At 40.5% G+C, this 24,021-nt stretch overlaps 1 protein-coding gene across 2 annotated transcripts in view; it reads right to left on the bottom strand.

Moving 5' to 3' along the window:
* KDM3A (lysine demethylase 3A) overlaps positions 1–24,021 on the bottom strand; it is a 53,189-nt gene that overhangs the window by 5,049 nt on the left and 24,119 nt on the right. For both annotated transcript variants that reach the window (XM_042981910.1, XM_042981909.1), the window contains exons 11-21: positions 20,734–20,938; positions 17,068–17,282; positions 13,474–13,626; positions 13,241–13,336; positions 12,701–12,828; positions 11,016–11,211; positions 8,756–8,928; positions 8,142–8,378; positions 6,585–6,756; positions 4,140–4,227; positions 3,338–3,468 (exon numbers count right to left, since the gene is read on the bottom strand). In XM_042981910.1, coding sequence (XP_042837844.1) covers positions 3,338–3,468; positions 4,140–4,227; positions 6,585–6,756; positions 8,142–8,378; positions 8,756–8,928; positions 11,016–11,211; positions 12,701–12,828; positions 13,241–13,336; positions 13,474–13,626; positions 17,068–17,282; positions 20,734–20,938 — 1,794 coding nt within the window. The remainder of the gene's footprint in view (positions 1–3,337; positions 3,469–4,139; positions 4,228–6,584; positions 6,757–8,141; positions 8,379–8,755; positions 8,929–11,015; positions 11,212–12,700; positions 12,829–13,240; positions 13,337–13,473; positions 13,627–17,067; positions 17,283–20,733; positions 20,939–24,021) is intronic.

Raw genomic sequence — 24,021 nt, 5'->3', positions numbered from 1 at the left:
TTCCCTCTGATTTGTGAGACCCTACGGTTCTAGGAGCTACTCTCCACAGCAGAGGGCACCCCATAACGTCCACCTGGGACTGTGGCCCTAAAGCCCTGCTGTGCCTTCCTTTCTTTCCATTCAGTTGACCTATGAGCCCCAAGAGTGGGGAGAGAACAGTAGGTATTAGGGCAAAATCAAAGGATGTGCTTTAAAGGCGATACATAAAAGATTTGTTTTAACATGGTAAGAGACAAATATAACGGGATTGAATAATGAAACACTCATGGTAAAAAACTGATAGCTACTGTGACTGGGTAGTAAGTATATGGGGAGTCACTGTATTAGACTCTGAAGTTCTGAGTGCATTTGGGACATTTTTCTATAATAAAGAGTAAAATTAAAATTTAAGAAGAAAAAGCAATTAATAGGACACAAGAAAAATGAATGAAATGGACAGTAATAAATGATAGCATGGATGAATATCCAAAAGCCTGATTCTATTTCTATGAAGCTCAAACACAGGTTAAATCTCAAAGAATATTCCGCGGGAATACAAATATATATGGTAGCATCACAAATATGCGGGAACGACAAACACAAATTGCAGGGACGACAGTTAACACTGTGGAAGGAAGCGTGAACAGGTAGGTCTCAGAGCTTCGTCAGGCTGCTTGCTCTTGGATCAGTGCCAAATAGGGGAAAACAGCTGTGCCAACGAGGAAGGAGGTGACACCTACCCAGCCATCAGCACAAAGCCCATCCAAATGTGGCCACGGCGACTGCACACTGATAAAACAGTCTCTAAAAGGAGCCTGAACTCCAACAGACTAAGATCACAAAAACATAAAGGTCCCAGGGAAAGGATTCCCAGAAAATAGAAAATCCTGAAACACAGCACCATGGACTGTTACGAAAAGCATGTAAGTGGACACAATCCGGGCTGCTGGGGGTTGGGGGCAGAGTAGAATGGCTCTAGCCTGGAAATTAGGAGACTTGACGTCCTAGGCTCAGACCCGAGAAGGTCACTGTCCCTGCTACTGTCCTGAAGACCTGGACATCTGTAAAACTGCTGGTGGTACTGGAGCTGGAGAGATACTGACTCTCTCTCTCTCTCCAAAGAACCTTTTCACTCTACTCTGACTGAGGAGTCACAGCTCGGTCACTGGACGTTTGAAAACGACCGCTCTTTAATTTTATGAGAAAGTACAAGGTGTTTGAAAACGAACACATTTTCATTATTTTCAATCCCTCACTGCTTATTTTGTCACAGGTAAAGCTTTTAAAGAGTAACAACACTGCCATCTATCTATGGGTGTCCATGCTGCCAAGCCATTCAAACCAAGCAGACAATTTATTCTGAAAACTTCTCAGATAACCACTTCTACCTCATAAAGCTTCAGGATGTCTACAAGGCAAGGATAATCACTATGCGACATTATACCACTTCCACCATTTCCTTTTGTGGAAAAATACTTTCATTCATGTAAGTTCACTGTAAACCTCCACTGTAAACAGAGTATGCTCCAACCAACTAACTGCTCCGATGGGCTTGCAGAAAGGCAACTCAACTAGGGAACATGCAACAGCCCCACAGCACATGCAGGGTTCTCTAAACTGAGATTTGGAAAGCAAAGGGAATAGGCCAGGGGACCCCTGCCTGCTGTGTCCTCTCTCCCACAGACCATTTCTCACCATCCCGGGCATCTAGACCGTGGGAGCTTCCCAACATAAACTTCCTTCTTGAAATGTTCCCTGACTCCAGTCCAGGTGGATCCCTGAGCTGACTCCATCCTAATGGAAGAACTGTGGGGCTGAGATCCAAGCCCCTGCTCTTCTCCTCCCCCGACAGTCTCGGGAAAACACAGCAAAGGTGCTCTGTCTCATCTTCAGGAGGGCTGTCACCCTCAGGCCCGAGAGACTGGAGTTGAGAGTAATTATAGAAGGAAAGAATAGGGGCACCTGGGTAGCTTGGTCGGGTAAGCGTCCGACTTCGGCTCAGGTCATGATCTCATGGTCCGTGAGTTCGAGCCCCGCGTCAGGCTCTGTGCTGACAGCTCAGAGCCTGGAGCCTGTTTCAGATTCTGTGACTCCCTCTCTCTCTGCCCCTCCCCTGTTCATGCTCTGTCTCTCTCTGTCTCAAAAATAAATAAACGTTTAAAAAAAAAAAAAATAGAAGGAAAGAATAAAATCAAAGAAGTAATTTCTAGAAGGAAAAATGGGATCCAAATAGTATAAAAGACTAAAGCAAATTCAATAAATGATCCAAAAAACTGAAACTTCATTCAACAATCAATGGGTAAATAATTCCTTCAAAACAGCCAACTATCACCAAGACCTAAATAAAGACCCAACATAAAACTATTCAAGATCAGGGGCACATGGGTGGCTAGGCTGGTTAAGCATCCGACTTCAGCTCAGGTCATGATCTCACGGTTTGTGGGTTCAAGCCCCATATTGGGCTCCATGCAGAGCCCGGAGCCTGCTTCAGATCCTATGTCTCCCTCTCTCTCTGGTCTTCCCCCGCTCGCATTCTGTGTGTGTCTCTCTCAAAAATAAAACATTAAAAAATTAAAAAAAAAAACCAAACTAGTTGGTGACCAAGGAAATCAATCTCTATCTTGTACAGTCTTCCTCGTTGGATAGTTTATGGAGTCATGTCTAAACAATGAAAATCCAATTCAAAAGGTGCTTCCAGGGGGCCTGGGTGGCTCAGTCAGTTGAGCAGCGACTTCGGCTCAGGTCATGATCTCACAGTTTGTGGGTTTGAGCCCTGCATCAGGCTCTGGGCTGACAGCTCAGAGCCTCGAGCCTGCTTCAGGTTCTGTGTGTGTCTATCTCTCTCTCTGCTCCTCCCTCACTTGCACTCCTCTCTCTCTCGAAAATAAACATAAAACAACAAACAAAGTGTGCTTCCAATACTAACTTAAGGAACAAACTACTACTCACCAACATGGATTACTTGCATTTAAGTACAGCTGGTTTTAAAACAGCTGCAATGCTAGCAGACTGATTTTAAGATGAATAACAGAATTGATTTGATGATATACCATACAATCATTTAAAAAATATCACACTAAAAACAATTAAGCACCACAAAGATTTTAAGATATAATATTAGATGTAAAAAAAAGAAAAAGTAAAAACTGCATATGTCTTACAACTGTAACTACAAAAAGGAAATACACACACACGGAAAGGAATGAAAGGAAATACACAAAAATGAAGCCAAATGCAGTGTTCTTATTAGGATTATGAATGTTGTCCATCTCCATCTCCCCCAAAAGCAATTTTCCAAACATTCTGACTTAACTCTATTTCCATTATAAGGTTTTCAACTTAGCCGTTTCTTCCTTACCGTAGGCGTTATACATCTTGGGACCAAGATCTGGCCTAACAAAGTAGTTTGGCAGCCTGGAAGCCAAGTTTAGTTTGCCATCTCTCCTTGTGTACTCGGGCAGTGGGATATTGGCCATCAGATCATCAAACCTAGGACAAGACAACCAAGCGTTAGCAAAATAAGTCTGCCTTTCTAATCCAACATTGTTTTGTTCCTTCTTACCAATAGGAAGATAAAGATGGAGATAGCTTTCCTTACAATATTTAAGATGAGACTTATAGTAGTTAGGAACAAAAATGTCTTCTTCCTCTCCTACAGCACACATCTTTAACAAAATGATCTGGAATATTTCAGACAAATGATTTGAGTGATAACTTTCTGATGGTAAGAAGTGACACTCAGGGATGTATTATTAGTTCTAAGCATTCTTTTCAAAGTCCAAGCTCCAATCAGGAAAATGGATCTACCAATTCAGCAGTCTTGCTGTCTAATGCAACGGTATCATTGCATTGAACCTGATGTGTCTGATCCCAGCACTGCCTCCAGCCCAGAGGCTGCACACCTCAGCCGGCCTCTTTCTAGCAGGGCACTACAGTTGAAACTAGTGGACCTTTCATTAGTCAGCCAGATCTCAGAGTCAGGAACTTCTTCATCTCATTTAAAACATACTTCTCCAAGACTAGAAATGAAATATCAGCACCAGTGGAACTATTCCATATTTCATCTTTCTCTTCTGAAAACTGTTTTCTCACCACCTCAAAAAGAATTTAGCCTATCAAGTCAAGGACAGATTCATCCCTCACCCCACCAATAATCATACCTAGAAGGCATCATATCTCTAAAATCTTCTCCTGGTGGCCAGTCCTTAAGTTTCAACACCATTGGTTCTTTTTCATTCTTCAAACGGTCTGAAAAGTAGCCAGAATTACTGAATTGTTATTATTCATAACTCAGAAACAGACCAAAATAAATGGCAAATTAGCATTTTATGCTTAACAATTCAATAAAATTTACCTCTGCAAAATCTTCACAATCCGATACGTTCAGTACACAAATATTTTTCTTTAATATTCCCCTCCTGCCAATTGCAATAAAATTGCCTATTTTATTTCCGTAGGGCCAAGAAATGCGTTCGTACCCAGGAGGTAACACAGGAGTAGCAAAATAAAAATTACGAACTAAGCTTTTCTAGATGCTTATTAAACTGCTGCACACTTACAGACTTCAGCCACCCCCTTTTGCCCTTTACACATAGTTGGTGTTTTGACAGCTGTCTGTTTCAGATCCAGTCTCTTCCTCCTATACAGTGTTCTGGAAGAAGTGAGTAGCTCTCCAACTAATAAACAGTAGTGCACTTTAAAAATCAGAGGCCACAGATGTTTAGTAGACCAGATTTTCTGAGGCCACCATGAAATATAAATGACTTGTTTTGCCCAGCAAGACTGAAACTACCTGATGTTCTGTCCAGGGATAACTAGGGTCAACAGCACCACAGGGTTTAGTCAGCACTATTACCCATTGTAATGCCAAGGAACCAAGAACCAAGCTCTACTTGAAAAAGATACTGATAATTACGATTAACAGCAATGACAACTATTATGTCATTTCTTGCTGTGTTCTAGTCTCTGCTAAGTGTTTTAACCATTTAATCCTTACAACTAAAGCCAACATCCCAGTGAGTTTAGGCACTATTTAATATTCCCATTTTGGGATGAGGAAACTGGCAGATGCCCAAGATCAACCTGTTACTAAGTGGCAGAACTGGAACTGGAGCCCAGGTTTGACTTCAGACCCTGTACTCTTGAGGACTAACATTTGTAATAATGTTTTGTAGTCAACCAAGTACTGTCCCATAACCTAGCTAAGTGCACACTACAGGAGGAAACAAAGAAAAACACAGGGTACCGCGTATGTTCAGAATACCAGCAGTATGTCAGTGTGGGTGGTGAGCTGGGGGTGTGCGCAGCAGAATCGTCAGTAAAGAAAAGGCAAGCTATAGTTGACTCTTAGCTGTTTTTACCATCTGCCGGCATGAGGAAGTTTTGAGTCCCAGAAAAATGAAGTTACCAAGCTCATATGCACAAGTACATATCAAGAGTCAGGCTTTGAACTCAGGCCTAACTGGAAAGCTTCATAAGGTCTGCCCCAGCTGCACAGGGCTGCCTCGCCAGATCATGTCCGTCCTGGGACACCAGCATTTAGAGAATAAGGGAGGCAGGGGAATAAAGACCCTGGCAATTTCCAACTGCAGCCTAATCAGAGACAATGGAGGGCAATACTTGCTTCAGAACTCCCTGCAAGATTCGCTGAGGCTTTGTTGAGTCTGCATTGCAACTGACTCCTTTGCCTGCTCAGTCCTGCTTCCTCTTCCTTTATTTCGCAGATGTTGATCCCTAAGTAACCATCTTATGTCTGAAACTCCATCTTAGTATGTACTTGTAGAAAACCCCATCGTGCCTTGTATTAAATACTTTGTTACAAATAAAGTATGAGCCATAATCTATAAATATGGACAAAAGGAAATAAGGAAGCAGATTCAAAGATGGAAGTGTGTCTAAAAAAGTGAGGGTGATGAATGAGTGACCTTGAGCTACTGACAGTCTAAAGAATGAACTGGTTAAACCCTCCAGCAGGGATGGAGGCCTGGTGACAGATGCCTGTGATGTGAATCCCCAGGGTCAAAGATGAACTTGATGTTCTTGGAAACAGTTTACTACTGATTGGCCAATACATAGAAAGGGCCAAGCCTTAGCACCAGACACACAAGCTGCCTTACTGCCTCAATGCCCCTCTAGCCCAGTTGCAGTAGGCAGTGACCAGGACACCCGGTGTTAAATGAATTCACATTCCCTGGCATCTTCAGGTCTTATTTTATTAATCAATAATTAAAATTTTTAAACGTAAAAAGGATGTATAGAAGTGAGATACACATAACACCACCAGCCTTGAGTCCCACGCCCTGGCTTTGTGCTCCCCTCCCACCAGGCACAGGTGCAGGCACAGAATGTCAGTTACAGGACAGACATGGAGCCACCGTAAGTACAGGTAACTAAAACCTCACCTCTTTAAGGAACTACAAAGTGAATGGGCCTCAGGTGGAAAGCATAACCTTTGCAAAAAGAAAGGGGAGGAAGAGAGAACACACTAATTTTAAACTCTAAGATCACAGACAATGCTGTCATTGCTGCTGAAGGGCTTCAGACTCCTGCTACTCCTGTGCTCTCCCTTCACATTCTAACCCCCTTAAAAGGTCTTTAATACATACTTGGAACATCTTCAAATCCATCCCAGAAGTCTCCTACTGTGGCTCCCGTGATGATTTCATTGGTCCTACAGTTAACTAGGTCGACTTCCTGATTCCCAAACTCTTTCCTGAAGGATTCAGGTTTCCAGAGGTCACTGTTCAACTTATGATGCACTCCTGACACCATCACTGGCTAAAAGAGAACAAAGACTTTAGTTTGAACTCCCCCAGCTCTGTCCCCAAACCAGTGGCAGCCCCTTTTCAAACAGCCCCTTGTTTCTCTGTGGCTAGTCCTCAGTGTTAGATCCCAAAGTGACAGCTTAGTGCTCTGAGCTCCCACAGCATTTGTCTTCACACAGTCCTTGCTCTAACTACATTAGTAAGTGTCTACGAGCAAGAATCACATCTTCGACTCAGATCCATTACTCACAGAATATGCTTGCTACCAGGCAGGAACAGGCACCCGAAAAGGCCAAGACAAGCCCAATTTTTTTAATGTTTTTTTTTTTTTTTTTTGATAGCAAGAGACAGAGTGAGAGAGTGAAGGGCGGGGAGGGGCAGAGAGAGGAGAGAGAATCCCAAGCAGTCAGCACAAAACCTGATGCGGGGCTTGAACTCACGAACTGCGAGATCATGACCTGAGCGGAAGAATCCGTCACCTAATGGACTGAGCCACCCAGGCACACCCAGGAATCCCGATCTTTATGTGAAACAGTCTAAAATACTGGGGAGTTCAATTTTTTTTAAAAAAAGTTATGTAATCTAAACAAAACATGGGTGGTGGATCGTATTCAGCCTGTCACTGCCATCATGAACAAATCTTATTAGTTAGTATATGGGGCTGAATTAAAAAATTCTTAAATTTTTTTTTGGTTAAATACATAACTCTATTTGCCAATTCCCCAAGTCCTGTACTTGTCCAAGAACATAGCGTTCCTGTAGTGAGGACTCCATTTGGCCCAGAAGAGAAGCCAAAGATCCCAAATACAAAAACCAAAACAAAAACACTGAGGAGTAGGTCTACAAAGCCATGTATCTCCTAAACCATCAACCAAAACCTAAGATTGAACAAGGCTGCCCTTTAAAAACAGGCCCCTGGGAGACTACACACCAATTCCAAGATGATACCACATGGCTCTGGCCCACCTAAAATTGCCTTCAGCATAAGGGTTTTAACTCTGGGAAGAGAGACACATGATTTGGATAGTATTTTGTCTAATCTCCTAAACCCCATCAGCCTCTTAGTCATGCTCTCACTTCTTCTGTTGAGAATCAATACCCAAGAATTACTGAGCCCAGAAAGCACTCATCAAAAACCCAGTGATAACTGGTTTGGAAGCAATCAAAACCTCACTAGTAGAGAGCTCAGGAATGTCCACTCCAAAAAATAAGACTCACAGCTACAGTGCCCTAATTATATTCACCCCAAACAATAAAGTACAAAAGTAGCAGATAAAGTATATACCACTCACAATTGAGAGGTAGAGGCGGGGGCAGGGAGCAGGGCTGTCAGAAGCCTGCCAAAAGACCTCCAAAAGGGGGTCTGAACTGGGTTGGAGGAGCAGAGGCCCCTCTTACCTGTCCTTGTTTCCAGCACTCCCTAAACACATTCCAGTTGCTCTTGTTGTTGGGATCCTGGAGGCATAGCAAGCGATTATCACACAGCCAATAGTGAGGAGTGTCAAAGCCCAGAATGCTAGGCTTAATAGTCAGTCCTTGAGGCCTCTTAGATAAATCAGTGGCAGTCTTATTTTGCACCAAAGAGGCAAAGATGTCATCAAGGATTTTTGGTGTATTCTTGAGTCCATTTTCTGTCTGAATTTGAGAAAGAACACAAGTCTTAAATATTCCCTACCATCAAAAGACCCATTCCTATAATAGTAGGATGGCCATTACATATCCAGAAAAGATTCCAAGTCAGGACCCTAAGACAAACAGGTAAGTCCCCTTCCGTCACTTGACATTACAACTCACAGGAAGCAGGTATAGAAAAAAGTTTACTAGGAGAAAATGGCCCAGCCCAGTACTACAACCCTGTGAAGCCTGCCTGCCAATAAAACCTGCACCCATGAAGGAAAGCCTAAGATTCAAATCCTTCTTTCTACTTTCTGTTTCAATTTCTCTAGTCTCTTCCTGCTCTGACTGTATTCATCTTTGTAAGATGGAATACAAACAATAAAACAAATGCTTACCTTTCCTGTAGAGGAATTCAAGAGATTTCGGAGGAAACCAGAATTGTTGTTGCTTACAGGTGTTAAAATTGTGCTGTTAAAGGTGTGGAGGACTGTGCTGGATTTGCTCAAAGGGGGGAGGGGTGGAAGGCATTTGATTTCGTTCTTTAGAATTGGCATTGTTGGTTGTTTTTCTAGAAACAAAACGAAAAACATCCATATGGAAAAGCATTCCAAAAGGCAAATCCCTTATTTGTCTTCTATTAGAATTACTTTCGAACTTGGCTTTCATTTACTTTAGAACCAAAAAACTTAAGAGGATAAATACTAATGAAATTACTGATTTAGACAAGGATTTCCAACTTGCATTAAAATAATAAATATCCAACATTCAAGGTGATATTATGTTAAAAAAAATTTTTTTTGAGTATAGTTGACACAAAGTATTACTTTAGTTTCAGATGTAGCTACCATCTGTCACCATACAACAGTATTACAACATCAATGACTATATTCCCTATTGCTGTGCCTTTTATTCCTGTGACTTATCCATTCCATAACTGGAAGCCTGTATCTCCTACTCCCCTTCACCCATTTTGCCCACCCCCTCTCCCCTCTTGCAATTATAGATCTGATTCTACTTTTTGTTTATTCATTTGTTTTTTTAGATTCCACATGAGTGAGGGGAGTGAGGGGCACCTGGGTGGCTCAGTCGGTTGAGCGTATGACTTCAGCTCAGGTCATGATCTCATGGTGCGTGGGTTCGAGCCCTACATTGGGCTCTGTGCTGGCAGCTCAAAGCCTAGAGCCTGCTTTGGATTCTGTGTCTCCCTCTCTCTCTGCACCCACCCCCCCAACCCCACCGCTCACACTCTGTGTCTCAAAAATAAATAAATGTAAAAAAAAACACTTAGATTCCACATGAGTGAACTCACATGGTGCAAATGGTATTTTTTAGACTTCCCTCTTCTATTTGTGTGCTCCTGATATACAAAATATAATGGATTTATGTAAATTAACACTGTAACTAGCAATCTTGGTAGATATGTTTATTAAATATGGATACTTTTAGATTTTTCACACATATAATCAGATTGTCTAAAATATCGACAACTTTAAAAAAATATGTATCGACAGCTTTATCTTTCTTTCCAATCCTTATATCTTTTTGTCTGCCTTTGCAACAGCCAGGACTTCCAGTACAATGTTTAATAAAATAGTGATGGCAGGTATTCTCTTATTCCTGAGCAGAGGAAAACTGTTAAAAAAATATCAATTAAAAAAACCAACCATTATATTTGCTGTCAGTTTTATTATAGAAACTCATTAGATTGAGGATATTCCCTTTGTTCCTATTTAAGAGTTGTTTTAATCATGAATAGCTATTGAATTATACTACTTTGTGTCTTGTCACATGACTTTTCTCCCACATTTTCAATGTTAAACTACAGCTGCATTTCTGAAGCCCTACTTGGTCATGCTATAGAATGCCTTTATTCATAGTGTTGAATTTTTTTTTAATATTTATTTACTTATTTTTGCAAGAGATAGAGAGATAGCAAGCAGGGGAAGGGCAGAGAGACAGAGAGAGAGAAAGAGAGAGACAGACAGACAGAGAATCCCAAGCAGGCTCTGCATTGTGAGCACAGAGCCCAATGTGGGGCTTGAACCCATGAACCATGAGATAATGACCTGAGCCGAAATCAAGAATCAGACACTTAACCAACTGAGCCACCCAGGCGCCCCAGTGTTGAATTCTATTCACTGAAATTTTGATTAGGATCTTTGCACAAAAGAAATTAACCTGCAATTTTTCTTTCTTAAAACATGGCTAAAAAGCATAATCGCCTAAACCTAACGAACTACCTGAATCCAAAGCCCATGTTCTTTATACTGTCGTCAAGCATCCTGAGACAAAGCACAGATGAGAAAAATAAAACTGAAGCCAGAACATTCTAATTAGACAAAACAGAAAAAACAAACAGGGTAAAGACAGAAAGATGGAAAATCGCCTATTAAAACAAACAAGTCTCAGCCCCCTCCTTTCTTGCCAAACACAATCTCAACCTAGAGTTCTACAGTCAGCAAAAGTTCTCCCCTTTGGGGTTGCATTTTAAAAATACTTGCATTTGTACCAGGACTCAGGAGAACTACAGGGAACCAATACTTTCCATTCCACACACTTCTAATTACTCTGTTCTCACAACAACTGAGGTTGCCAATTCCTCCCGTGAATGGACTAAAGTTCTCAGGAACCCACAGGAAAGCAGAAAACACTCACCCTTGTTTTCCTTGTTGACATTCCCGCTGGTCAGGTCTGCCAGCCAGTTTAAAGGAGATGTGCTGGCTGGACAGGTGGGCTTCATGCTGCTGGCTGGCTTGGAAGCAGCTTCCCCAGCCACAGGCACTGGCTCCAACACCAAGGGATTCTGCTGGAACCCGGCACCAAGAGTAGGTTTTTCTCCAGCAAAGGAAGTCTGTGTTGAGTATAAAAGGAGAATTTTCCACAAGCTAAAACATTACATTTCCTTTTTCTTATCCTCTTCCCTAACAGCTCACCAGTAAGACATAAATACCCCAAACAAAACCACCTAATAGTCCTGGACATCACCACAGTTGCAGTAACCTTGCAATAACAGGGCAGAACTATACAAGATAAAAGAGATTTTAATTTTCTTATAGCTTCTAAGTATTGCTGGTGAAAACAAAAGACATGTTTCCCTCTCTACCCCTTTACCACCCATCTCTTGCTCATACAAACCCTTATCACTCCCCTTACCACGCTGCTTTAAAATGACTAGCTTGTGTCTATCTTCCCTGTGAGCTCATAATATCTTGAATAGGCACTCACAGCATGGCTGATGAATGAATGAATGAATGAATGAATGAATAAATGAATGAATGAAGCAGGGTAGGAAAGGTACAGCTGTGATTTCAGAAGGAAATGGGATGCAGAATACAAAATGCTCTTTTGTTTTAGCATAGCATAGTAGGCTTTAAAATGTGATCAACAGCTCTTAAAAGAACTCAAACATTTAAAAAACTGGACAGAGCACACCACTTATTTTTCTGTTACTTAAAAACTGCCTTGACTCAGCTAATGAGTTTATACAAACATAAGGAGGGAAACAACAAATTCCTGCTGTGGTCCTGATCTTTCTTTTATGTGTGATGGATTTCTGTGATACCCAATTATCAGTATTATTCTTCTTCTGCTATTGATAAGAAAGTGGAACTCCTCATGTGAAACCGTCCATGTGAGCCAAAGTCATGCAACTAGAAAGTGGCAGAAAAAGATTTCAAATTCAGTTCTGAATCTAAGGGGCACAGCTCTTCTAGCTATACTGCCTCTGACGCCAAAGCTTTATGAAAATGTGAAAGAACTTCTGATTATCAAACACGATGTGAGAGAATGATACACTGGGGTAAAGGGGAAGAAGAGAGAGTGGGGTAGAGGTGATGGTGGAGATGAAAGGGATGCTACCAGGAAAAGTCACATGGGCACCACAGAAATGTACATTTTTTGAGGTGAGAAATGGGGATATAAAGGTTCATTTCAATATTATTTCCTTCAACCCCTCAAATATATAGGTAAAACATATTCAGTAATTTTAAAAGATTGTAAAGAATATCTAAATAATCTTAACTCTATAAAGCACAAAGTTTTTTAAAAAACCCACATAAAATTCAATAGCAACTCATTAAGTAGACTACAACAGACAGACGTTTTTGCTCTTTCAAGGAACAAAAATTAAAACCTACTAAAAGAGACTACAGATGAGGTCCACAAAAATAATGTGGAAAGGGAGAATGGGTCTATGAAGTGTCACATGAAATACATGACTTGCCTCTTTCCACGGACCACTGTCCCCATGTTCCTTTCAAATACACTATAGGAATCCTTGGGTTATTTGAAAAGACAGACAACAATCTCAAGGTTGGTGAATCTAGCATAAACAGTAATACCTGTTTTATGTCTTCCTTTGAGGCTGGCTTTGAAAAGAGTTTGAATTGCCTGTTTGAACAGGGACAATTTGCTTTTATTCCCCATTTTGCTCTCACTGAATGAACAATGTCTCCAACATCATAGAGGGCTACAAAAAAAGCGGGGGGGGGGGGGGGGGGGCAGAGACAAACATCTGAACAAGGGTATTAGGTACTATCAACCTCAATATTACAAAGTAGAAACTGGTACTTCCAACAGAATTACTTTTTCCTTTCTTTCTTTTTTTTTTTTTTTTTTTTTAGCAGCATGGTGCTTATATTTCCTCCTTTTCATCCTAAGTATGCCTTCCCCCACAAAAGTATTATTTTCCTTCTACAAAACGATTCACAAGACCTTAATCAAAATGTTTTGGGGGCATTACTTAACACATTTTTGGACAATTTACGATACACACTAAAGTGAGTTAGCAGGTAATTATACTACAGAAAGTAAAACCAATCACCAGCCCCTGAGTTAACCAGAACAAGGGGAAAAGAAAACCACTGCACTGCATGAAATACCTTTTCCAGGAATGATCTGTGTAGGCATCAGGTTCTCTGGTTCATGTATCTGACTCTTCACACATCTTAGCCAAGAGAAAGTCTTGTAGGCAGCACCTACAAAGAAATGATTTGTAGTAATTGCTCCCCATGGACTCTGGCCCTAAATGCTTCAGAAATCTATCAATCACAAATCAATAAACGGCTTAATTTGTGTAAGGGGGCTTGAAGGAGAGAATCAAGTCATTTCTAACCTTGTTGGCAATTCTTCCTCTTCATCCGGTAGCAATCCACACACACTCCAAACCCACACCTAGGACACACCCAGTGCAGGTTGAAGATGGTGGTGTCACATACATCACACATTTCCCGAACACCTTTGACAGCTCGCTTCCAAGCAACCTGTCCTACAAAAATCAATAAATCACTTAGTCCTGGGGAGGAGAGTGCTTCTGAAGTAAAACACGAAAGGGGAGAGAAGTTGACATCATTCCTCCCTCTCACTGGAGTTCTCATCAACTTTGTTTAGCCTTCAAAGACCATCTCAAATGCCCCCCCAACCTCTCCACCCTCCACCATGACGCTCTCCTGGATTCCTTCAGCACTCCCATCAACTTGTATTGGTATTTCAGACTCAAGCTTCTTCACACTGTATACAGTCAGGTGTAGTTTTACCTCCTCCTAGGAGACTAAACTCTGTCCATGCAGAATCCCTGCTCGGACTGTGCCTTATACCAAACCCACTCTGCATACCGCTAGCACATAAGTACTGCTGAATAAATCAATGGAAAAAGCATGAGTAATTACAGAAGCTGCAATAAGACACAGGTATTACACAGCAGTGGGGTTCTTTCACCTTTTGTTTGGATCATGAGCCCCTTTCCGAATCTGAAGACAGCGTGGACAATACTTTCTCCAAAGGAAACAAGAATGACTCAGATCTGCCAGCCCAACATAGATTGTCAGGTTATTCACACAGGCCCTGAATCCACTCATACAGCCTAGAAAAAGCCCCAAGGTCTTAGGGAACCTGTCCCTTAGGGAACATTAACTTGAAGGGGGCACAACAGTACACAGCTGGGTTCCTTCATTGGCCAGAATCAGAAACTTGATTTTTTTAGTGCCAGTAGTGATGCAGGCATCCAGGTCTGACTCACACTAACCAAATATCCAACAGGTTGAAGCATAATCCAAGATTCTACAAACTAGTATTTTCTGTTGCAGTGGCCAAGCCCTGATAACTGGATGGGGCAGCCTTACAGGACTGAGCAGACCATCATTCCCCTCCCCTAGTAAGGAGGAGTGCCAAATCAGGTATCAGAAAGCTTCAGGATTATATGCAAAAGGAGGACATTTTCCTGGATCACACAAAAGCCCAATGTCTGTTAATCAGAAAACTTTTCTGTCTCTCTCTTCTGAATAAGACTGGATCAATACTGCCATGTTCTTATTATATGGAAAATATCTTTTTCCTAATCCAATCTGTGGTTTATTCATTCTTGCTTCTGATGGGCCAAAACATAAATGATCAATTTCAGCTTTTACCAAATTAATCCAATTGCTAAGTGAAGTTCTGCCATTTCATTATAATGTAATAGTTCAGTGCACGATACACAGAGCCTTAGGTGTTTTACAAATGAGGTTTTATGAACTTCACCTTGGTCATTCAGGTAGACTGTTTTATTACAGAGTATTCTTACATTTCTCAGCCACCCATTTAATGATTATTTGTCATTGAAGAGACAGGACTAAATGTATAAAGGTTGAGACCTGCTTCCCAATCTCAGGATCAGAGGGTAACCCTTTTTGGAACACCTTGTGGTGCATCTGTCAGTATCACTCACAGTGAGCTCCTCTCTCCAACTGACCAACTTGTCACAGAGGAAACAGAGAAGAACAGGATGATCAAAAAGGCAAGGAGGAAAGGTTAATCATATTTAAATCTTCAAGGACAGAGATTCTTAGTTATGCTCTTAAAAGAAAACTATCTGTACCTTTTTCTATACATTGTTCAAATGACTTCTCTTGAGCAAAGAAAAAAACATCAGTTGCTTATAACAGTCCTGCTAATTCATGAGTGAAGCTACTAATATATTCCAAAAAAGTGTTTCTATATTCCAGTCGTTTATATAATACTTCTAGACTACTAACAATTTTTCTTGGGGCACCTGGGTGGCTCAGTCGGTTAAGTGACTGACTCTTGATTTCGGCTCAGGTCATGATCTCACAATTTGTGGGATTAGAGCCCCATTTCAGGCTCTGTGTTGACAGCCCGGACCCTGCTTTGGATTTGCTCTCACCCTCTCTCTCTCTCTACCTGTCCCCATGCATGCACACTCTCTCTCTCAAAATAAACATTTTAAAATAAAATAAAACATGTAAAAAAAAAAAAAAAAAGACTTTTTCTTTAACCCCACTTTTACTTAAATGTATTTAATAAGGAAACTCTGTTATCTCTACTAAAAATGGAAACCAGTGTCACTTGTCCTAAATAGAAGATTATAGGAAAAACAACTTTAATAAGATCCTTGACTCATAAGAGTCTCTATTATTTCAACAGAACAGAGTCTACAGCTCTCTTTAGTGTGACTTTGGCTTCCTCCTGGAACCCACAATCCTATTCTCCTTCTAGCTCTGAATTCCTCCTGCTTCTTGGAATACCTCAGTTCCATTCCTTGGACTTGGCAATTTAACAGTATCTGTACCTATCCAACAAACTACTTTGGTGCTGAAACCAGTAGCTTTAGTTTCTGGTAGCTAGAACCAAAATTCTTAAGGCTGGTATGTGTGGATGCCAGTACTGAAACATATTTGGTTATGCAAAGTTTGAAAAGATATCTACAGAGAAACAGAAAGGCTTCACTTTTAAACTGCAACCATTTGGGGAAGACAAAATGATGGAGGAAAGTGTGAGACTTAAATAAAATAGCTGCTCCTTGGTGTTTCTGGCGGGATATCTCACTTCTACAGAGGCATAAAAAAGGGAGGATGTGCTGCTGTTCTCCCAGACACCAGATTTTGAGACATCATGAGGGAGGTCTGGCTCTCATGTCACCCACACTGATCCCTGTGATTTACTGGGCCGCCAGATCAGTGTGAGAGTGCTCTCAGAGAGTGGAAGACACTGGCACTCATCCAGCTGGAACCTCCATATATTCTGTTAAAACCCTGACTCTAACAGAATCCTTTTCATCTAAACTTGTTCCCATTCTCATGCCTGGGACCCAGCTCCTCAGACTCTGATTTTTCAGTCAAGTCTATTTTCTTTGAAATGAATTCCTGATTAAGAACCTTTGTCTCAGGGACGCTTGGGCGGCTCAGTCGGTTAAGTGCTCGACTCGATTTCAGCTCAGGTCATGATCCCACAGTTAAGATCGAGCCTCATGTTGGGCTCTGCATTTACTGTGTGGATCCCGCTTGGAATTCTCGCTCTCTCTCATCCTCTACCCCTCCCTGCTTGTGCACGTGCACTCCATCTCAAAACAAACTTAGAAACAAAGAAGAGCCTTCGTCTGAAAAATAACCCAACCAGAGAGGCCTCATCTCACCTTTTGAGGAGCCCACACTGCTGATAAGGCTGTGCAAATTCCACCACTACTTCACCTTCCTTAACAAAGAGTTCCACTCCTTTGGTAACTACTCCAAAACCAACCCCAACGACAAGTGACTGACTCTGACCAACAGGCAGAACCTTATAAAAATTATAAAAGGGAAAATGCAACCTCACTATACCAAAGTCATCTAAACCTCTGGATGAAAATGAAACCCATGCAAATTAGAACTTAGGTGTCATTTAGGAACAAATCAAGTTGGACTCAAAAATCCTACCCCCTAAGAGATGCTCTTACTGTGTGGCTCAATAGTTGACATAGCTTCCTTTTCAGAAATCACCATTTGACAGAAGTGGTCTCCAATGTTGGCCAGGATATACTTTGCAGTGTCCAGATCAGTCCCCACAACGTTTTTGGTTAAAGGCAACCACAAGCCAATTGCTTCACTGTCGTACTTGTTTGGTGTTAAGAACCCTTCCACCCGCAATACACCATGTTTGTTGAATTGTAACCTAGAGGAAGTGGAGGGGGGGAAAAGCATGTTACACACATACAAAGAAATGATTTACGCCTTATAGTTACTATTTAAATCAAATTCCTTCCCAGTTTTCTATAATCTCCATGGCTAATTACAGCCAATTGTTACTTAGCAACATCAGTGGAAAGATTTAAAAAATTTTTAAATTTCTAAGTTTTCCCTCAGAAGATGCAGAGAGGGAGGTGGGGGAGAAGTGCTATTTACTTCAACCAAGATATAATCATACTGCCTCCAGAGGCAGGTGTTGAACCTTCCAGACTTGGGACTTTATAGCAAGGACCATCACAAGTCACCACAGAAGAAAACGGAAACCAAACAGCAGGTGATAGATAATCTGATCAGATTTGAATACAAACACTGCTTCAAGAATAATGCTCAGCCAAGGAAGGCTAACTCTAGACAGTCACTGAAGCCATGTCCACATAGATCCTTGAGGAATTCAGCACCCATTTGAATACCAGCTACAAATTATTATGTAAGCTTCTGGAATGAGAGGCAGTGTTAAGACAGACCTAAGTACCTGAAGGTGAAGCAAAAGGCAGAATACATTCTCAGGATTTTCTTTCAATATCTTTAACACCCAAGTGTGTTTCCTAAGTGTTAGTTTTGAATTTTTTCAAAATTTATTCAAAATGACATTCTATGTCAATCGAGTTGGAGACACAGAAGTAGACATAATATACACAGAAGTAGGATATGTTAGGTATCATAACAATCATTAAATCTTATAGGAGCCAGAGAAGGAAGTACTGACTGGGAGTTTTGTGGGGCTAATATTAAGACTTTGTGGTAGGGATAGTGATTAACATTGGCCTTTAAGAACAGGTGGATATTAGGTAAGAGAAAGCATGTCAAAGAAACTATATTTCATACAAAAGAAAAAAAAAATGAAAGATCTTGATTTCTCCACTGATCACTGGGCACCTATCAAAAATCTCTGAGTCCATGATACATACCTAATGTTGTATTTTAGAAAAACCATTTGTCCAGAAGAGTGTAGAATGAACTGAAAGGACACTGAGAGTCGCTTAACAGAGGCAAATTTATTTCAAGTAGTCCAAAGGAGAGATGCAAATTTTTAATTGATCGCCCAAATTACAGATAGTCATAATACTAAAAAATGAATCTGAAAAGCTCTTCAAAGGGGGAGATGGCAAACAGGATTTGGCAACTGGGCCTTACTACTGTAACTCTAACCCTCCTATTTTATCTGCAGGAAAATTTAATGAGAAACAAACTTGATGAGGAAGCTAATGACAGCCTTAACTTCTCTCTAAACATCAGGGGGGAAAAGACTCTGTTCTTTAAAGTATGATATTCTTTCTAGCAAAGAGGTGGATTTGTTCTAATTTCTACTAGACTGGCTTCTACCATGCAACATTAAGCAAAGGCACTTTCTCCTTCAAAGAGGTCAAAAATAGGAAAACAGCTAAGTCATAAAATGAGTGATTTCTAGATGGTTACAAAACAGTGGTTACAAAAAAGCTCCAGGGGCACCTGAGTGGATCAGTCGGTTAAACATCCGACTTTGGCTCAGGACATGATCTCACAGTTTGTGGGTTCGAGCTCCGCATCGGGCTCTGTGCTGACAGCTCACAGCCTGGAGCCTGCTTCAGATTCTGTGTCTCCCTCTCTCTCTTGCCCCTCTCCTGCTCGCATTCTGTCTCTCTCTCTCAAAAAATAAACAAACATTGAAAAAAAAAAAAAAAAAGCTCCAGTAATATTCAAAAGAAAAAACTATCCCCTCCCTATAAGGCCTCTGCAACTTATACCAAAACCTGGGGAGCCTGGGTGGCTCAGTCAGTTAAGTGTCCAACTTTGGCACGGTCATGATCTCATGGTTTGTGAGTTCGAGCCCTGCTTGGGGCTCTGTGCTGACAGCTCACAGCCTGGAGCCTGCTTCAGACTCTGTGTCTCCCTCTCCCCCTCTGCCCCTCCCCTGCTCACACTCTGTCTCTCTCTTAAAAGTAAACATTAAAAAAAAAAAAAAAAAAAAAGGAAATACAAAGATCTGTACAACACATAATATTTTGTGTTCTCTAAAAAACATATATCAGAACCCACTGCATATGCATCTTCACACACTTATTTGTATAAAAAAAACTCTCCAGAGAGGAAGTAGAATAGAGCTAATCTGTATTAAGAACATTTTCTGGGCCAGGTGTTATTTAAAATATACACTAATATATGGGTATGGTAACATGCTAACAGTTATTACAGTCCTAAATACTAGACACACACTTTATCATGGTGCTTTTGCAATTTACTCAGGAACAAATGGGGCAAACTACCACCTAAAAAATGCTAGAGTTCATTAAATAAGACTGAATCTGAAAGTTACCAGAACAGATATAGTCAATGACCTGAAATATCTGTGCATTTAATTCAGTTATTCATCACTCTTTAATCTTGATAAAACTAAAGAGGAGGGGGTGAATAGGAAGAAATACAAGTCAACACCTGTTTAGGATCAGAACTAGTTGAGCCTAAGAGCGTCTACATTTCTGAGAAAGTGAATCCTACCTAAAGTGAATCTACATCCAGAACAACACTGCTCACTGATATATCAAGAAGAAGCAGCCTTTTTCTTCACTAAGGATAGAAAAATTTAGAGAAAATTAATTTGACTTAAAAATACAATGTCAAAATAAAAGATTTTGCCTATACAATTAGAAAAGATTTTTTAAAAAGATACACCTCTTCCTGCTGGCAAAACTGCAGAGATAGGAAATCTCAACTACTGCCACGGGGCATGGACACAGGTGCAGCCCTCTTGTAGGGGAATTTGGCAGAACATACGTATCAAAGTCTTAAAACACATACTGCTTCTGACCCAGTAATGCCACTTCCAGTAATCCTTCCAAAGTAAACAGTGAGAAATGGGGCCAAGGAGATGATTGTTACTGTATTATTTTCAGTGGCAAAAACCACAAAATGATCTTAATGCCAATAAGAAAACTGGTTAAGTGAATTTTCAAACACTGTCACGCCCACCTATTTTTTCAAAGATTTTGTAAAAAAAAAAAAAAAAAAAAAAAGCTAACACGATCAAGTGGTTCCTACTACATGCTGGAAAACTAAGATTGAAAACAGTATCTGCAATATACCCAAGTAGATAAGCTCAAACATATTTTATGACCACATCAAATACTAAATTGCACTGGAAAGTAACAGTGGTTACTTGTACTGGTTTTTTTTTAAAAACTTCAGCACTTTTCTATAATGTCAGTGTTAGAATAAGAATTTTTTTTTAAGTTTCTCTACTTTAAAAAAAATGGAAAGGGAGATTGAGAAGGAAATAACGTTCAGTAAGATCTAGATGCTCAAACCCAAAGACTAAAAATACAATCTGCACTCTTTTTAGTTCTAGATTTACTGTATGCTATCAGGCCCAGATTATCTGAGCTTTTCTCCAAATGCCTCACCTCCTGAAGTGAAAGAAGCGACAAAACACAGGTGAGTCTTTCTGTTGCTCCTTATCCTTGCGGAGACTGTCCAAGCGACACTCCCGGCACTTAGGCAGTTGTGCAACGATGTTCACGCAGGAGTCATCCTGTACAAAGGCCTCACCACTCTGCTGCAGCTTCTTGACTTTGGCTGGGTCTGTCAAAACCGACTTTCGGGATGGGGCTAGGAAAACGCAAGATTAAAAAAATGAGACCTCAAATTTTTAAGTCACCAACATTTGACTGAAATCTATTCCAAAGACCAGTTTCCCCAAATGGAGAACTCCTTAAGTTCTGGCTCAACTGTAATTTCTAAAGATGGCTTAACATAAGATAACTATCAGAATAACTGGAAAGTTTTACTATCTTCATAAAATAATCCTCAGGGCTGCAGGATGGCTCAGTCAGTTAAGCCTCCAAATCTTGGTTTCAGCTCAAGTCATGATCTCACAGTTGTGAAATCAAGCCCCACAATGGGCTCCACGCTGAGTGTGGAGCCTGTTTGGGATTCTCTCTCTCCCTCTGTCCCTCCCCCACTTACACTCTCATTCTCTCAAATGAAATAATTCTCATTTGGTAAATCAATTTGGCAAGGCAACTTAAAACCCCAAATTCACCAACTAGACTCATAATTCCAAGTTAGTGTGTACTTCTATTCACAACCCTAGATAAGAAAACTATTTTAGGAAGACTCTTCCAAATCAGATACTTAAATTCATTCCATTAGCAATGCACAGAGACAGGTTCACCTCAACAGAGGGTTCTGTGTGCAAGTCAATTTTGTCACTTTTCACACTCAAAGACTGGTTTAAGTGTGTTTTCCAAAGCACCCTGCAAAAGCTAACCATTCTAAATATAATAACCAAACAGCTTTCCCACACAGGTCCCTGGGTCTATAAAATAGGAGCTATCTTCTAAATGCTTCCAAGGGGTGTCACTTGACCTTTGATAGGTCTTCAATTTCCTTCACGTGTATGTTCCACTCAGGATTAAGAGCAGTGACTACAGACAGGATGATGATTTTAAGTAAAAGCATTTTTTAAATTTTAACTTGCAATGGGCAGGATAACTTAAAGGAAATGTTAACACAGTTTCTAAAGAAAAGGGGAGAGGGGCACTTGGCTGGCTCACTCAATAGAGCATGCAACTCTTGATCTTGGGGTTGTGAGCTCAAGCCCTGTGCTGGATATAAAGGTTACTTAAATAAATAACCACCATAAAGAAAAAAGGGAGAAAAAGTAGAGATTTGACAGGAAAGAGTGATCTTTGTGTCCACTGCATCAGCCCAAACAGCACAGAAATGAACCTATTTATAAATCAAGAGCCTTGAGGAGTATTTTATATGAAACTGACAGACATGACCTTTCTGAGGGCGCGTGGGTAGCTCAGTCAGTTAAGTAAGCATCCAACTTCAGCTCAAGTCATGATTTCAAGGTTTGTGGGTTCGAGGCCCTCGTCGGTCTCTGTGCTGACAGCTCAGAGCCTGGAGTCTGCTTCAGATTTTGTCTCCCTCTCTCTGCCCCTCCCCTGCTCACACTCTAAAAAATTAAAATAAAATAAAAAAGAAAGAAAGAAAGAAAGAAAAAGAAAGAAAGAAAGAAAGAAAGAAAGAAAGAAAGAAAGAAAGAAAGAAAAGACCTTTCCTCAGGATCCAAGGGAGCAGGGAAGTAGATTCTTTGGCAAACAAACAAAAAACAAAAACCAAGAAACAACTTTTGGGGAGCCAGTTGAGAGACAGCTGGGAGAAGTTAGTAGTTGTGGGAACAAACTGTAAGATCTCAAAGCAAAGATGGCTTTAAATAAAATAAGCATCTCTAATAACGATCATAGAGGTGTTCCAATCTTACTTCTCCTAAAGCCGAACCAAAGCACACTGTAAAACGCTAAATGGATGCTGTCAAGCCATGATCCCTTAAGCATTCTTATTCAGTTATAGTAAAGAGAAGGTACAGCAAGGAAGGACAGAAAATAAAGAGATCAATAGTTCAAGGATGGAGTTTTAATTACTCAGATACTGAAAAAACATCATCCTTTAAATTGGGCCAGTTTTTCACAGATCATGCGCAAAGAGTCCAAAGGTTATCTGTTCTTCGCCGGCTTATGAGAGGAAATACGTAGAAATAAGCAAGCTGAACTATCTATATCTAGCTCTTTAGTGAGGAGAGCAATAATAGTTGACCCAATAACTGATTCCCTCAATTCAGAGCAGAGCCAAGGGAAAAAGGCAATGCCAACTTCTGAGGAGGCATATATCTACCTAACGGAAAAAAGGGAGCTGTTCTTGCACTCAGCTTGCTTTTGTTTTCTAGTCCCTAAGCAGAGAAGGAACGCAGGGGACAGAAGAACTTCCAGTCAAGTTTTTCCATACCCACAAGCAGTATCAGTGGACACAGTGGAGAGATCCTGATCACAGCCTCTCATTCTTCAACCAAGAGTTCCAGTAGACAGTATGCACCGGGACACTTAACTAGGTTTTTCATTTCTCTTAAAATCACTTTAGCTGGTGCACAGTTGTACAACATATTAAGACAAAGTGAGACTCCATAACTCATTAATATACTTACAATGTGCTTATCAGTCTAGAATTGTTACTATTTCTTCACATAATATTAAAATAATTTGCCTCAAAAACTAGCTGAATGTAAGGCCTGATGACTCAAAAAGAATAAAAAAATAGAACAGAAATATGGTTATGAATATTCACTTTCTTTGGGGAGTTACATAACTCAAGAGGAAAAGTATAATATTATGCAATTAATTTTATGCAAATCAACAGTTCTATCAACTTAAACCTCAAGAACGTGGAAGCCGGGCTAGAAGTATCATTAGTCAAAGACAGGTTTTCCCACTCCTCCAACTCTGCATCCAAAGACCAAGTCAAATCCACCCATTTTCTCTCTAGCTTCACAGACCTGAAGTAAAAGCTAAATTGTGGATATATTCATGTCTTACTTATCCAAGTGAATAGTGTTTCTCATTAAGTTTTTTTAAAGCTATCAAAAATTCATGATCATTTTCCCACACAGCTGACAATTATCAAAGGTATTTTTAAATTGTAATAGCTCTGAACTTTCTGACATACTGAAGCCATTTAGTTCTACTAATTCTAATAAGGGAACTTCTGCTAACTACCGTCAGTGGAATGCATCCTCCAACTTAACAGAAGCTGTATGAAATACAGTGTACCATTTTCTCTAAAGAGTATAGGCATACCTTGGAGACACAGTGGGTGTGGTTCCAGACTACCTCAATAAAGCAAATTATTGC

The sequence above is a fragment of the Panthera tigris genome, chromosome A3 (genome assembly GCF_018350195.1).
Source record: "Panthera tigris isolate Pti1 chromosome A3, P.tigris_Pti1_mat1.1, whole genome shotgun sequence".
NCBI lineage: Eukaryota > Metazoa > Chordata > Mammalia > Carnivora > Felidae > Panthera > Panthera tigris.
The sequence above is the reverse complement of the archived record's forward strand: the minus strand, read 5'-3'. Positions and strand labels throughout refer to the sequence as shown.